General features: G+C 44.7%; 1 protein-coding gene and 1 long non-coding RNA gene across 7 annotated transcripts in view; one reads left to right on the top strand and one right to left on the bottom strand.

Moving 5' to 3' along the window:
• Window positions 1-16,474, top strand: part of CACNB4 (calcium voltage-gated channel auxiliary subunit beta 4) — a 113,720-nt gene that overhangs the window by 27,757 nt on the left and 69,489 nt on the right. The window contains exon 1 of one of the 5 annotated variants that reach the window (XM_074873853.1): window positions 13,794-14,057. The exons of the other annotated variants lie outside the window; for them this stretch is intronic. Within the exon in view, the coding sequence (XP_074729954.1) occupies window positions 14,013-14,057 (45 nt within the window). The 5' untranslated portion in view covers window positions 13,794-14,012. Of the gene's footprint in view, window positions 1-13,793; window positions 14,058-16,474 lie in introns of those variants that run through there. 5 annotated transcript variants of the gene reach the window in all.
• Window positions 12,966-14,472, bottom strand: LOC141945517 (uncharacterized). 2 transcript variants are annotated; one of them, XR_012629539.1, is made up of 2 exons: window positions 14,288-14,472; window positions 12,966-13,538 (listed from the first exon to the last, which is right to left on the bottom strand). It is a non-coding gene; the product is annotated as an uncharacterized LOC141945517 (long non-coding RNA). The 2 variants fall into 2 exon arrangements; XR_012629538.1 differs by lacking the exon at window positions 14,288-14,472 and adding an exon at window positions 14,119-14,225.

Here is a 16,474-nt window from a genome sequence, read left to right as displayed (position 1 = left end):
ATGTTCTCATGAATGTATCAGACCCATCAGGCTTCACCTAATGAGCTAGATATTCACAGTTCAGAGCGTAATTTGGCTCGCTGCTATTCCTTTGTCACCTACGCCCTTACCACCTACTTTCCCACCCCCAAGATTTAGGTGGGTTCTTCAAAAGATGAATAAAACCAAATTAGCTGCACCAAGAAGAATTCAGGGCTTTCAAATCCAGTGGGGAGAGCGGGCGTGCGTGTGTGTGGGAAGGAATGAGTCCACTGACAAAAGAAGCTATTAAATCTTTAATGTTTGCTTCCTGCTACTATGAAAAGTCTTGAAGACATTTAATAAAAAGTCTTTTGTTACTTATTTTTTTTCCATGACTAAGTCTGCAAGGCTGCTATACTGAACTCGGGTGCAATTCCTCAGCTGTAAGATGCCGCACGTTAACACCTGCTTGAAGGACCGTTCCCTGCTCTGGAAGTGGTGGTGGTTGGCTATATTGCTGTTGGAATCTATGCCTGCACAGAATTTTACTTATTACATATTTTTAATGCTGCTTCCTGTACATCTGCAAAGCAATTACATCTTATTACCTTCAACAAGTCATAGCAGTGCCTCCTCCCCCATGCAGTGAGGAGGTGCAGAAATGATACACCCTCAAACAGGGAAGCAAGACTGGTGTGTGTCTTCCCAGAATGGGGATGTGTCCAGGCAGCCAGCAAAAGTGGAAGCAGCAACGAGTTATTTTGAGGAATAGCTGCGGAGCGATTTATGAAGACCCAAATGTTCTGGAATACCAATACAGAAATGCAAGGAGCATCACACACAAAGGTGGCGGAAGAAGCAGGAAAATGCTGATTCAGTATTCTCTCATCATCTATTTGTTGTCTTTGTGCTCAAAGCCACGCAGTGCTTCAGCCTCTGTTTCAAGCAACTCCCCTCTCTGATTAATCACCACAGTAAGCCGTGAGCCCTTCTACATCTTTCTGTTAGGCAGGATGAGTGCTATTTATTTATTTTTCGTGGTGGACTTTCCCCGCTTCATTTTCTTGTAATGCACACCATGCGGTGTCTTCGAATTTCAGTTACTCCACAGATATTTAGTGATTTCTGCTCTGTGTTTTTTGGTCAGGGATGATAGCTCCATCCTTCCCTATCACTTCTCCCTGCCTGCAGTACTTCAGTGGTGCCCTGCTTCCATCCCACCCAGAGCTAGTCTGGAACCTCTGGGCTGAATTCTGATCCAGGCTGAGTGGGAAGCAACGGGAATTGAGCTTGCGCTGGGGAGATGTGTTGTTTAGTTGGGAAGGGGGTGAAGCAGTGTGTGGAACTGGGGTGAGCACGGAGGTCCCTTCACCTGGACTGCCCACCTCCCCATGTGATACACAAGATCGAGTTGAGAGCTGGTAGGAGTTGACGGAGAGGAGTCATCACTAATGACTCTGAATCTTCCAGCAGAACAGAATTTTCTGAGAAATACAGTTGGTCTGAAATGGGTGACCAGAAAGACCAGTGGGTTTTGCTGGATGCAAGACAGGGTAGCTTTTGGGTGGGCTACTCCTGAGACAGGTATCTGATGATACTTTCAGGCCATGTGTAGACTTGTAGTTGTCGCTGTGGCCTGTGTCGCGTCATGGTCCCCAGATGTCCAGGTGAAAAGTGGTCGGGCTGAGTGATGGCTGGTGTGCTTGGGAAGTGGAGCAGCTGGGAAGGAAGGGACAGAGCGACTGGTGATGCCTGGGTGGATTTCGTTTTGATGGAAAGTTGACCTGAGGGTCGGAAACACCACAGGGACCAGGAACTGGGAAGCGCTTCCTTGTCCTGTAGAACAGCCACAGTCCCAGAGCTTCCTCAGGAGGACTACTCTGCAGCTGGGGACCTGGTGCTGCTGTGGTCCCTTGCTGCACCCCTCCATCACAGTCCAGTTTTGCCCTGAGCCTGGGGACTCTGGAGGCTCCGCAGGTCAGGGACCAGGTGTTGGCCCACATCATGGCTGCCCTGGGTGGACCTCAGGTCTGGGAGCACTGTCTCTGGGAACTGGAGACCTTGGGAGTCCAGACCTGCACCCAATAAAACTGGCGGGCTTTTCACTTTCTTGGTAAAAACCTCTCATTATAATCTTGAAATCTTAGTGTTTGTTGGCCAGCCACTGTCATACTACCTGTCAGGATGGAAGACTAATTGAAAGGGATCTTGGCAGGTTATAAATGTGGGCAGAAAATAAAATGCTAATCGGCTGCAAAAATATAGTCTGAAGGAGACTAATCTTAAGCGTACGTTGAACAGATGGATGGTGAGAAAAACAAGGCCAGAAGTCGTCTCACAAAGGTGAGCACAAAACATGCATTATGTTTCTCAGAAACACGTCTTTTGTTAAAGCATGGAAGTGCCATTTTAATGCTCCAAATCTTGTCTCTCTATTCAAATAATTAGAGAAATAGAGCAAGTTTCAGGGGCGTTTTTACTAGTGAACTGCCTGTGGTATATTAAGGGAATAACTGTCTCCAGTAACCTTTGCTCGGGTACTTTGAAGTGAATGAGGGCGACTGTTCCCAAAAATCAGAGGATAAAAATCTCTGAGCAGAGCTCCGTAACGGTGGCTGTCAGATGCATTTTAATGGTGAGGGTGATTAACCTCTGGAGCAAAGGGAGGCTGTGGACTGTCCTTTTCTTGATGTCTCAAATTGAGACCAAATGCCATCCAGGGAACTTCTATTCACCTACTATAAATTACTTTTCCTAACACAAATTTGTAGGTCTTGCTTAAGGACTGTGGTGCATAGGTGAAATTCTTTGGTCTATGACTTACAGGAGGTCAAACTCAATCACTGTCTGCTCTGAACTTCAGAACGAGTCCTCTCTGGCTTCCCGGGTGAACCAGCCGTTGAGCACAGCAGCGTACCACTGCGGCTCGTATTGTGGCCATGGTTCCAGATTCACGCTCCAAATGTGAAGGAGCTGCAGTCAGTGCTTGCACTTCCAAGGAGAATTTGAATGATAAAACAGTAAAACCAAAATGTGGCTTTTTTTCCCTCCAGATTTGCTCCATGTCCAGCCAATTCTACCTCAGTCGAGGTGAACAGAAGTGACTTCAGAGTATCCAGTACCGGTTAGGTATGGAAAGCCATCCTAAAACCGGGGGTTGCCGAGGGCCAAATTTCTGACTGTACAAGTCACGCTGGAGATTGATGAAAGCTCCTTGTGCATACGCTCCATCTGCAGATCACTACTTGGTAATCTTATGCTGCTATTTTTATTTTATTCTGCTGAACCAAGAGGTGGCAGCAGTATTCACTACTAAGACATTTGATATGTTTTACTGTAGTTTAATGTTTAATAGCAGCAGTGAGGGTTCAAGTCATAATTTTATTTGTAGTCTGAACTGGAACAAAACCAGTTTTTCATCATTGCACCAATGCAGCTGAAAATAACGCTTAGAAGCTTCTGATCTCAACCTAAAAGGTTGGGTTACCTTTGGCTGCACAGGGGTCAGTGGTGTAGAAAGTAATAACTACCATATTGAGTGAATATAAGTCTAATCTAGTATTCTGCCCATCACAGCAGCTAATGGCAGATATTTTTGCAGAATAAAATGCAGCAGAAAACACGTACAGAATAAGCTGTCAACAAGATTAGGTCTCCTCCTAAGCCTGTCCCTGCCAAGGGATCGAGGCTGAAAGCAAAGCTTGCATATACCCCTTCAAATTTTGCTAAGCAGAACGTGTAGAGCTACAGTAGTTGTACTATTCAAATAAACATCCAATCTTTTTTTAAGGATAAGCTTACTAGGTTTTGATTCCATTGTTTATTTTAATAGAGTCTGGATTTTTTCTACAGTTTGGATAAATAGGTCCTTTTATAAATTTTTATTTTTATCACCTTTTAATTCTGTGCTCTCTCATCCAGATATTGAATTAAATTCTGAGAACATGGGGTTCCGACCTGCTTCTCTATTGCTCATAATGATTATAGGCAGGGATGGCAGAGTTGCCATTATTTATTATGCTCAACACTTCCAATTGTAATATTCTGTTTTCTGCTTGTAACTCTGTCAAGCCTAGCTGTTTGAGCTGAATTTTTCCATGCTTGCTCTGCAATGACTTCATGTGAGAACACTGCTATTGTAATGGACACTTTTTTTTTGGACCATAGCAAATATTAGACCCTAACTATTGATCCTTCTCCATTTATTCCTACTTTTTGTTTCCTGTCTCATAGGCAGTTTTAGATCTAGGACAGAACTTTCCTCTCAGCAGTCTATTTAGGGTTTGGGTTTTTTTTAAGTAGTCTCTGTAAGGATGTTGTCAAAGGCCGGAATAAACTAATCATTCTGTTCTTTTTTTATGCATGACTGCAGGGTTTGAGAGATTAGGGAAAATACATGTCTAGCAACTGCATGAAAGAGTCGGAGGAAAAAAATATTAATATTTGTATAAGTGTTCAGAGTGTCAGAAATTACTTAATCTCATTGAGCTTCTGAACTACACCTGAGCTTTCACAGAACTACATCGTAATATCATCTGCTTTGGTGCATCATTTCAAACTGGGAATTTACCGATGGGTTCAAACATCTTTGCCTTAAAAGCTGAGAAACAGGTTCTACGCTATTTTATTAGCTCCTCATGCACCAAACCCCTCTTACACATAGGTTTGTTTTTTCATACCTGCAGCATGAAGATGGGCTCTGCTGCTGCAAGGATTTCTATAATTATGATTGTTCTCTTTTGTAGGGAAAAGGCAGAAGGTATTTTTAGTCATTTCTAACTGCCTCAGATTTGTAAAAGGACTCATACAGTGCTGCTGGCATGTGGAGTATTTTGAGATGCTGAATGAATTCGGTGAGAATTGCAGGTGTTTATCACCCTGAGCAGAGCACAGATGACTCAATCAATTCATCCCAGATTCCCAGCTGACTTTGCTAGAGGATGGCGGTGCCTGGGGATCCCTGAACTCTCGTCCTGTCCCCAGTCACCGTTGTACCTGGATCTGCTGGTGCAGACCCTGCCTGGCGTGAGGTCTCCCTGCAGCAAGGGCAGACTGTGGAAGGAAGAGGGGTGATGTTTTGGTTGCTCAGTGTCTGGTGTGAGCCATCCTACCTAGCACAAAGCTAGTCAAGTTGGCAAACTTGACTAAGGCCCTTAGTCCTCCTCCTGGAAACGGTGCCATTTGTTCCCTGCAAGGAGGAGGAAGGATTACCGATGGAACGGAGTGAACCTCTCAGATGGAGACATGTTAGAAATATGTTTTAGGATTCTTTTACTGGCTTACCTGTTCCAGGAGAGTCCCATCATGATGATGAGGAGTCATCATTTTCAGGATTTTTTACACAGATTTTTTGTTCTGCTTCTGGATGGTGAGATACCACAAAGTCATTGTTTCATCAGGTAGGTAAGAAAAGGTCTCCCAGAGACCCAGTCAAGAACTCAATTTACTTAAATATACAAATCCTTAAATCTTTGTTTTTCTCAACTCAGTTCCCAACTATTCTGACTAAATATTTAAAGAAATCAGGTTGGATAAGTGCTTCCTCATTCATTGATCTGTTGTTTCTGGATCGCTTTCTCCACTTGGACGGGTGTCATGGAAATCTACTGAAATGAACTGAAGAGTTTCCTATAGTCCCTTGCCATGAAATCTGAAATGCTGTGTTGCAGTATATGGTAATTGGATTATAAAGCATATGAAAAGGCGATAAAATCAACAGGCTAATCAAGCCATCTCTGTAAAATCCCAAGGAGAAGCAGCAAACTATAGATAAGTTTGTGTCACATTTGTCTCATTTTATTTATTTATTTCTTCGTTTAACCTCTTAACAACAAATTCTTCTTAGCACTAGGACTTCAAAACTCTTTGTCTGACTCCTTTTAAGAAACCCTTTGGCCTAGTCTAAGTTACCCTAAATACAAAATAGAAACTGCAGTTTTACTAGTTTATCTAAAGAAAAAAAAATCTCCAGTGAGATCATGTTTTTTACAGAAGCTAGCGTTTCATTTTAGCTGGCAGGGTCGTCTTTGTCCAGCTCCAACTGCTCAGCCAAGGCTTTGTTTTCTCTAAAGAACTATTACTTGATAGTTGTAATTTATCACAAATATATTTCAAGTAACCTTTTTATGAATGTTTTCTGATGAAACTACAAATATTATGTATCTGGGAAATTAACACCGACCGGGAGCTTTCTGGGCTGTATGTCTTTTATGAGATTGGAAAACCTTGCTGCTTATTGCTCTGTAGCCTCTGTGACCTGCTGCATCTCACAGGTTTGGGATTTTGATGAACTCACTTAGGATAGCAGCGTGTTACTGCCACCAGCTAATATACTCTTTTGTTATAATGAGTATTAGATGACGCTGAAGAGCTGGAGATGATCCATATGCAGAGTGTATAACGTCAAACAAACAGCGGTGGCTGGCTGTGATGTAGCTGGTGTTGCCAGTCACCACGGCTTGCAGTGCTCCTTCCCCCGTTACAGGCTCCCCACAACTTTGCTTTTATCAGCCCCGGGTGGAGGATTGTTGCTCCCGTGTGTGTGTCTATGTGTGTTTCAGTCCTGATGAGGCTTTCCAGAATGCAGCGGTGACTTTCACTACTTGGGTAAAACAGCACCAGCTTCCCATAAACTTTGTAATTGGCTTTTATTGATGGTTTCCCATCATTTCATCAGTTGCAGTCTAAAGTGGTACACAGCAACACTCAGCATCAGCACTTATGGCTGTTAAGGAGATTGATTAACATTCATAAGAAAAGAAGAGGAGCTTAAAATAAGGAATAAACCAAATGCTTAATCCTTTGGCCCAGATGTTTTTTGGCACGGAAGATAAAAATATATATCTTCTCTAAAAACAGAACCCCCCTATCTTACTTCCAGCACAGACCTACGACTCAGCTCCAGCCCTAAAACCACTCTGTCTTTTCGGGTTGGTACCTGTAGTGTGACTTGGTATTTTGGACCTTCGGGCAGTAGCAGCCGGGTGCATGCCCAGAGCTACTTATCGCTGGGAGTTCTGCTGGAGGGAGATCTCTGTGTTCAGTGGCTGTGAATATCACCGTGACTGCTCAGCTGCCCACGTATCAGTGTAGGTTCGACTTCATTTCAAGTTCCAAGCCTTTCAAAGGGAGACCCGTGTTAATGCAGTGGTATGGCTATGGGCTACGTCTTGCAACATTTTGCAGGTAATTTTGGATTTGCTTCGCTCAATACGGTGCACCAGTGGAAGCCACAATTAGAGTTGGCTTGAGTTATTAAAACCTCAGAGCACATTCATATCTGCCTCAGGAGGTGGAGATAATCTACTCTTTTTTAATGAAAAACACTCTGGAAGGCCGTAGCTATGGTTCCGAGTTCCCCACAGCTCAGCTCCTTGCAAATCTCCATAGTGCCTGCAGGAAAGAGAAATTTCACAACTAGTTAAATATAGAGGATACCTACAAATGTAGCCCAGTTACCTCTCTCATTGTAGGTGCTTTAAACCAAGAGAAAGTGACAAAGAAGTCTTCACACTCTCTTTAATTATAGCAGCCTTTATGTAACAGTGTCAGATAAATGTGTTTTAGAATAGGTGGCACCTCACTTCCTCCAGAACTGTCAAATTAGACCCTACCAGACTAATTTATTACTTGAAATTCAGAGAATTAAAGCATGCCATCCAGTAGTCTCTCCGAATAAAACCTTTAAGTGCGCAGAATCCTCTGTGCTACGACATACCCCAAACAGCACAATACTTCTTCCTTTTGAAGTATAAATACATACCTAATCATCTGATCGCTTTGAGGACTGGCAAACACCACAGATGTCATCCAGTTCTCATTGCTCATGAGATGCCAGAAAACAGGGTTAGTGGGGATCTCAAGAGGTGATCTTATTCGTACCTCCACCCCGAGGCAGAAGCTGTTGTTAGTGAACCAGATGCTTATCTAATCTATATTATAAAACAGAGGAGGGGAGATAGAGAAATAAATTGCTTTAGAGGGAGAAGGGGTAAGCAATTGGACTATGCCAAATAACTTAGAAGAGTGAGGAACTGGACTCCTTCCAACTGATGGAAGCAAGTTCTGCCTGAGGTGGATTGCTGGAGAATGCTGACGGTCCTTTTCCTTTATATTAATGAAATAGATACTTGGGCTGTTTTGCTGATTTCAACAAGAGCAGCATTATATGGCGGGGCGTGTGTGTGTCTTCAACAGGTCCCAGAATTCCGGCAATGGAAGATCAAACCCAATGCTTACGTTTCATATGAAGTACGCTGATGAAGCCTGAGGGTTTGGGAGTCTTCTGTGTGCTTAAAACTGCTAGAAGGAGTGGGTTTGTATCCAAATGTGCTATTAATGTAATCACTAATGCTTTTTGTTAATATGCCGTTGCCTGCTGCAGGGATACTGTCTCATTACCCCTCAGTAATGTTACGAGTCCAGGTTTGTAACCTTATTGTCAGAGCAGGAAGAGGCCATAAAGAACTTCTGACCTTCTTCACTGAGTTGGTGTCTGGTTTTTGTTGCTTCAGGGTTAATATTCCTGCCGATCCTTCTCTCCTCCCCAGCAGCAGGAAAAGAGGCATCGAGGCCTGCAGCCCTGCTGCACGACTCACAGTGAGTTAGTAACAGCAAAATCCCAGGTGGAAGTGAAATTTGTTAAAGTACAAAAAAGAGAGAACTTGCTGACTTACATTCTGGCTTTGCGCACTGCAGTGCTGAGGCATTTACTTGACTTGGCAATCTAGTTACTGCGCATTTATTCAAATAGCACTTTAGTGTGTTTATGCAAATAGTTCATTGCTACGACTCCTGAAAGAACCATGCAAGTGCTGTCATTTGATTGTGTAATCATTAGATTGGGCTTTAAATAAAATTTCCTGTGGTTCTGTACAAAATTCATGCCCTGGGAAAAAACAGTATTCCCACATTTGGATAGCTCAGAAATGACTAAATAATTGCTATTCAGGAATATATGGATGCATGTCTCAAAGAGACTTCCTTTGTGCTTCAGAAAGGGTTGACTTTAATAAAAAAGCAGAATATGGATAATCTCTAGTGGGATCAGAGTATTTGGAGGAAGCCAAGTATTTCAGAGGTTCAGAGGGATGCTCAAAATATTCTGACTTCCAATCCCTTCTCTTACCCCACCCCCCAATAGAGTGCAATAAAGTCTTTAATGTTAATGCTGTCTCAAAATGCCAGGGACAGCTTAATTATCATTGAGCTCAGTCTCTTACGTGGCCCCTAACTTCAGGAGGAATTCTTTCTTTGGACTAATTCCTGGGTTTGCTTGTGTGGTTCCCATTTCCGCTCAGGAAGAGTTTTTGAGAGGTGGTAGTTGAGGGCAAGTATAGTTAAATCACTGTTATTTACTCTTGTTTTATGCAGAACTTCTGTATATTACATTTACTTCAGGCCAGAAGAAAATGTGTTAGTCTGTGTTACATCCCCAGTGATTTACCAGTCATTAGAGGTCTTAGAAAACGCTTTCCAAATGCTAATATTATCTTAGGTAGTCGCATCAAAACAGCAGCTATAGGTAATGCTGCCTTAAGGCACATGTTTGCAGGATCATTCTCCAACCCCAAGATTGAAAGGAAGCACAGAAAACCAGCTTCCTCCACGTACCAGGTGTGAGACCAGAGACTTTGAGGCAGTTGTGTACACATCTGCCTGTGTGCGGGTGCTCAGCGTGCAGGCGATCTGCAGTCCTTCGGGTCGTGCCCAGGGACTCTGGGGTTCCCTGAACAGCCCTGCTTGCAAAGCAAGGGTTGCCGTTAATGGGGAACGGAGTAATTGCATTTCTCTTCATGAGATCACTTTCGCTTCAGCTGCCGTTGAGTGTGGGAAGGGAACAAGACTGGCTTGGCTTCATCTATTAGCTGTTGTTTCCCATTCTGCTCCATGTCCAGCACACTTTTTTGGCAAGTCTGTCCTCTTAACTTCAAACTTCTTATGAAGCCTGTAAAAAGTCCTGAGAAGGAGGAGGCTTCTAATTACCCAATAATAACAATTCATGGCCCTTAAGGTGAATCCAAATGACCCCTTCATTGTTAAGCCCCGTGAACTCACGTTACGTGTCTTCGTGATGGGACAGCCTGGTTTTTGGCAGATGCATTGGGTAGGTCCTACAGAAATTGGATTGTTTTGTGGTCTTTGTTTACATCTCCTTCAAAATCTCCTCTGCCCTTGGGAACATGTGGAGTTGTGGGCTGAGATCAAAGGACAACATACGCTCCCTGCATACAATATTGCAGTAAATCCATGTGAGAGCTACTTCACAGCAGTCCTGCCGACATCATCGCAGGATGGCCATCCTCAGTGAGGAATATCCCACGTGCTTATTCAGATTGCAGTGCACCATGATTAAATCCTAGTAAAAGTAGAGGCCGGACTGCTTGAAAATGCCTGTTTACCAGTCTTTGAAGATTAATATCATAAACAAATGATACAAATAAAACGTATAATGCAGCAACTGACACCATTAAAAAAAAGTCTTTTAAAGGGTTAGATCTTAAAAAGACTCAATTCAGCTAATTTACCCATCACATGTTTTCACCGGGTCTCTCACAGCTATGCATGCCTGCATGCACACTGATGGGTTTTGGGATGCTCGTTGCTTTAGTGTTAGCCAAGTGCAGACTGAAGATGACAGGTACAAGTCTTTCTCTGTGGCCTGAGGCAGTGGAATTCACTGCCTAACAATATCAGATCGTCTGTATTCTCTTTTGGAAACCGGCCAGGGATGATTTTGATCTCTCAAACCCTTCAGTTAATGTATGACCCTCATCTTTTATTGTAGTGGATTTGAACCACTCCTTGGGAAGCTCACCTAAAAAAGATGAAGCTTTTATCTGCCTCTCCTACTGTAGTCTTTCCATTTTGCCTGTGCTAAGCTATTCTGTAAGTTGAAACCAAAGAGATTTGACTTTCTGGAAGCTGACAGAGATGACCACCCATATATCCAGCGTAACACGGTGTCTCTCACTGTAAAACACAACATGCTTTTACTGAGTAATGCGTCACACTCTAACAGTTCTGTATAGAGATACCTGCATTCCAGGTAACAGTGGAATAGTGATGGCTTGTCACTAGGCTCCTCGAGCCCCTACCCTAGCGAAACAGCCTAAGCACAGTGTTTTAGGCACCTAAGCTAAATGCTTGAAGTAGGTTGTGTGACTGTCCCTTATGTTTAGATCTTTTTTAAGTACAATCCCTATTTAATGAGCTGTGTGTATTTTTATAGCATCTTTCAGGAACCTTTCAAGTTGAGTCACTAAATATATATTTTTAATAACCTCTGTGTCTTAAAAGGACAGTGTGACATCAAGATCGTAGAATAGCAGGTTGGAAGGGACCTCAAGGATCAGCTGGTCCAACCCTGCTTGGCAAAAGCCCGGTCTAGCCAAGCTGGCCCAGCCCCCTGTTCAGCTGAATCTTAAAAATGTCCAATATTGTGGAATTCACCACTTCCCTGGGGGGATTATTCCAGTGGCTGATTGTTCCCAGTGTGAAAAATGTTCCTCTTGTGCCCAATCGGAATCTCCCCAGGAGTAACTTGTACCCGTTACCCCTCGTCTTCTCCATGGGACTCCTTGTACAAAGGGAGTCTCCATCTTCTCTGTAGCCACCCTTCAAATACTGGAACGTGGTGCTAAGGCCTCCCCTCAGCCTTCTCTCCTCAAGGCTGAACAACCTGAGATCTCTCAGCCTTTCCTCACATGGCAGGCTGCCCAGTCCCTTGACCATTTCTGTGGCCCTCCTCTGGACTCTCTCCAGCCCATAAGAGAGGTTTTGTACATTCCAGAAATGTAATAATGTGTTCTGGAGGTGCCTGTGTTCTGTACATTCCAGAAATGTAAGTACTGGAAATCAAATAGTGATTCCCCTGACTTCTAAATTAAATTATTTCATTACAAATTTATGTGAAGTTCAGATGTATTTTTTTTCTTCTTGTGATTTCATGGCCTTTTTTTATTTTGAGCTGACAAATGATTCTGATGTTGCACTTAGAAATTTCTTCTCGTTTTAAATTTTAATAATCTCCCACCAACAATGTATTTATTTCTTCAAATTTGTAACGTCGCAGATCTTCAAGGTGGGGAGGGGAAGGGACCTGCTCCATAGCCCAGGCCCTAAAAATTGATCCATTAACTCATGTATAGGGAGTTTAATGGGAATTTTAAGGACAATATTAGAAGCTGAAATCCCCCTCCATCTGACCAGCCTTGCTCAAACGACCATGATGTGCCCCAAAACATCCTGGCTGTGTTCTCCAGCCCCAGAGTAACTGGAAGGCTAACCCCCAGTAGGAGGAGGAGCCGCTGCTCAGTCTCTGGGGCTGTTCCACACGTGGTCAAGATGGCTGGGAAGGAGCAAGTTAGCATCAGTCTTAGAAGTAGTTTCTGTCACCTGAACCACGGTTCCACCAGGAGCGGCTTGACAGAAGTGCTGTCTTGTTTGAAACAGACCACTGAAAAGCCGTCAGAGATTCATTATTTAATTAACTACTCACTGTGTTTGTTGGTTTAACATTGACAATGAGCTCATTGCATGGGGCTAGAGATAAAGCTGCTATTCCTTGGAAGATCTCGTAGACTGAGGACTCAATCCTGAAAAACACTTCAAGAGATCTAAACTTTAATCATGAGATTCTTCTCTTGATCATCAGTGGGACTGTGCCTCCTCTATACGTAGGTACATAAGCTCTTGCAAACCAGCAGGTTATATGGACAGAAGCAAAGAATGCATGGAGGGCATAGGAAAAGTAGTAAATTGGAAATAAGACTTACCATAGCTTTGGGGACAATTTGATGAAATTTGTAAGAAATTGTGAATATGGGGAGAATAACACCTTTGGCTTTGCTTCAGATGGCAGTTGGACACTTCCCAAGTGATTAGTGGTAACTCTGCAGAACTAAATTAAGCTTTTGGAAGGAATAGTAGATAAAGCAAATGAGAAAGACAAGTAGGAAGTGTTTGTGAACACAGAGATGTTGGATCAGATCGCACTGAAGATGAGATTTAAAATAATTGTTTTAATAAGGATAGGAAGAAAATTGTAAATTATTTCCCTGTGATTATTTTTTTATTATTTATTTACTTTTTTACCACGTCGGGCTATTCTCTAGTGTTTTGTTTCCCCATTACAAGTTCTGACATTCTGGGAAGGAGAAACACTCAGCATATGAGATGGGAAATCAAGAGACGTACAGGTGAAGGGCTGGCTTTGCTGATTCCTCGCTGTGTGACTGACGCTGGCAGTCAGCTTCTCTGGACGTGGTTTCTTCACCTGCAGAAGGAGCTTTGCCTCTCTCCTTGGCATTTTGTGAGGTACAGCGTGCGTGTGTGTGTGGCTGATGCTCTGCAGACACAGTTATTTGAAATGAGAGGTGGAACCAGAAACTTCGGTAGGACCCGTTTTAGAAATTTGTTTCTTAATTTAGTTGTAAACAAGGCCCAAACTTATGTTCTTTTAATTCTAAGTGTTTAGGGTTTGGTTTGCTTGTTTCCAGACCTTGGGGGGGGGGGGAGGGGTGTGTGTTTCTCCTCAGAAACGAACCGCTGTTCTCTGGGATCTTGAAGAAGTGAGGCTGTGGGAAAGAAGGAAAAAAAATAAATGTCCCCGTTATTTGCTTCCCCTCGCCTCCTCCTCGGGCAACCCGGCAAGAGGCGGCTGCCGTTAGTTTGTCAGGGCCGCGGCCGGGCGCCGTGAGGCGGTTGCCGAGGCGGTGGTGCTAGCGGCGCGTCTCAGCCAATGGTAGCGCGGCGGCGGCGCGGCGCAGCCAATGGGGAGCGGCGGCGCGGGGAGCGGGCCGTGGCGGGCGGGAAGACGGCGGGAAGGCGGGAGGGGGGGGCGGTGGCGGGGGCACCTGCGGCGGCGGTGGGCGCGGGAGGCGGCGCCGCGCGGCTGGGGCGTCCGCAGCGCTGTGAGGGCAGGCTCGGCCCCGCCGCCGCACAGGCCTCCGCCGCCGCTCCGGCACCCCCCCCCCACCCCTTCCCCCCCCCGCGGCGCCTCGCAGCGCCGGTTCCGCACTGAGAGAGGCGCCCGGCGTCAGCGGACCTCCATGTACGACAATTTGTACCTGCATGGATTTGAAGACTCGGAGGCGGTGAGTGAGGAGTGGGGGGGGGGGGGACACGCAAACCCACACCCCCCTCAGGCTTTGTTACCGGAGGTGGCGTGTGCCGGTGGGAGCCACCCGAAATGCTCCTCCGTTACATAATTGCGGGGGGCAGCAGCAATATTTCGGGGTCCCGGCAGAGCTTGCCGTCGGTTCCCCCGCCTTGTGCTCCCGCGGGCAGGCGCCTCCCGGGCAGCTCCGGCTCTTGCTCCCCTTACCGTTCATTAGCGTGGCGGGGAAAGCTGCTAATTACACAATGCTCGGTGCACGTTTGACAAAACAGCAGCAGAAGTTGCTGGGCTGCCAGCCGGATCGGCCGTGTCCCGGCCAGCCGCCAGCGTGGGCGCGTTTGGTGTGGGTTAGCAAAGCAGCGGTGCAGGTGCCGTGGGTGGCCGAGGCATCATCGGGGTGACGGGATCTCTGTGGCCCAAAATAAGCCGGAACAGGCTGGCGTTGGTCGTTGGGAAATGATCTTCCCCCCCCAGCCGGCAACAGCCTTGCTGGGAAGCCGGTGACATCCCTCACAAAATGGTTCTCTGACAGCGCAGAGGCCCCCGTTATCGCGGGCACAGCTCGGCGCCCCAAATCAGAAATGGTAGTGGTGGTTGTCCGAGTGGCGTTTCGTTCCAGCGGTAGCCGCTCAGGAGCCCCGTGGGGCAGAATTACTCGGGGCAAAGGAAACTGCCGGGATCACCAGGGCCATAAACACACCGCTCTGTATTGAACAGGGATCTGTTACATAAGGTGTTGTGGCCAGCTCGTAAAATAGACAGATTATAACATAAAATAGAGTGTACGTCAGTGCAGACGTATGTATCGTATGATGTGGTATCCCCAGGAGAATGGACAAGATCCCGTATCGCTTCAGATGAGGCTTTTTTCCTTGCCTGACAATGAGGTCGTGTCAGTCTAGGACCGGGAAGTATAATCTGTCTACGTGTTGCCTCACGGACTAGCAACTTGTTTTAGCATCTGTTTATTTCAGAGGGAGAGGAGCCACAGCCATGCCGAATTGAAATTAAATAGTGCGGTACACCGTGCTGTGTATTTGAATCCTTCACAACCATGTATTTGAGTTCTTTTAAAACTGTGCTTCTTTGGGTCAATTTAGAAACTCCTGCCTTTTTAGCATGCATATGTTAATCTGTGTTTTGTGTTTTCTCTCACTGCTGCTTACAAGCTGCCATGCCAAGTGCATATGAGCCTGTTGGTTCCTTTAGGGATGTGTTTTAGGATCCAACTGGATGTTTCTGTAAACCAGGCATTTGTAAGGCAAAGCGTGAATTCTTGGGACTGTTCTCAATCCTGAATCTGTCTTGTGTTGCTATAATGTCTTTCAGCAAAGTATAAATATGCTCTTAAGGAGACAACTTAAAAGTATAGTAGTGTGGCTAAGAAGGCTAACTCGCTGCATAGTGGTTGCTGTAGAAGAAATGTTTTACCTGTAAAAAGCTCCGTTCTAAAGTTCACTAAAGAATGCAGATAAATGTCTAGCGGGATTCAAAAGTGCTTAACTCCACGTATTTCAGGAAAGCCCCACTGATTTCTTCCAAGAATGTTATCTGGGGACAGCAGTTTTAATGACAGCAGAAGACCAGGGGCCTACCTGTTACACAAACCCTCTGTTAGGATTTGTACTGTAAAAATCACGTTAGAAGAGAGAAACTACGTCTTTAGTTTTGTGCTTTGACGGACTGGGATGGAGAAGTGATTTCCAGGTTGCTTTATACTCTCTTAACTAGTTCAGAATGCTGTTTACAGCTTTTGCAATTTTACAGTCTGTCAGTACTTGAGAATATTTTTGATAGACTTAACTTCCAGAATCATGGGAATATGTGAGGATCTCAGCTTTCATTAACAAAAAAAACCCACCCAAAACCAAACCCTAAAAGCCATCTAGATCTCATAGTCCTATGGAAAAGCTAGAGGCCATAAACCCCAGTGGCTCAGACACAAAGCAGATAAAATTCCCCAAGTGTTTGCTTGCTTTATGCTTCTGAACCACTCTCTTAAAACATTATACCTTATTATTATTTTGGATTCTGACTCATGAATTGAGAATGCCTGCTGAGGCAATATTCTGGCAAGCAGGTAGCGTGATGGGTCATATGAGTATTACTTTCAAGCCAAAGAGAGCCAACATAATAGAATTAATATAGTGAAAAACAAACCAAGGGTAGAATACTGGTTCCCTGCAGTTAAGAGAAAATAAGTGTGAGTGTGCACAGATTAAAGAAAAGGCTTCTGTGTTCTGGGTTTTAGGACCTGAAAGGCTTAGCCCAGATGTTGTGCAGCTGGTGAACTGAAGGAACTACGGGCTTGTATACTCTATGTGCTTTTTCATTCCCTGAAGCACAGGGAGTTGTGATTGAGGACTTGTGCTCCTTGCAGTGCTTCTAGCACAA

The sequence above is a fragment of the Strix uralensis genome, chromosome 6 (genome assembly GCF_047716275.1).
Source record: "Strix uralensis isolate ZFMK-TIS-50842 chromosome 6, bStrUra1, whole genome shotgun sequence".
Classification (NCBI taxonomy): Eukaryota; Metazoa; Chordata; class Aves; order Strigiformes; family Strigidae; genus Strix; species Strix uralensis.
Note: the sequence above shows the minus strand (reverse complement) of the source record. Positions and strands in the feature narration are given on the sequence as shown.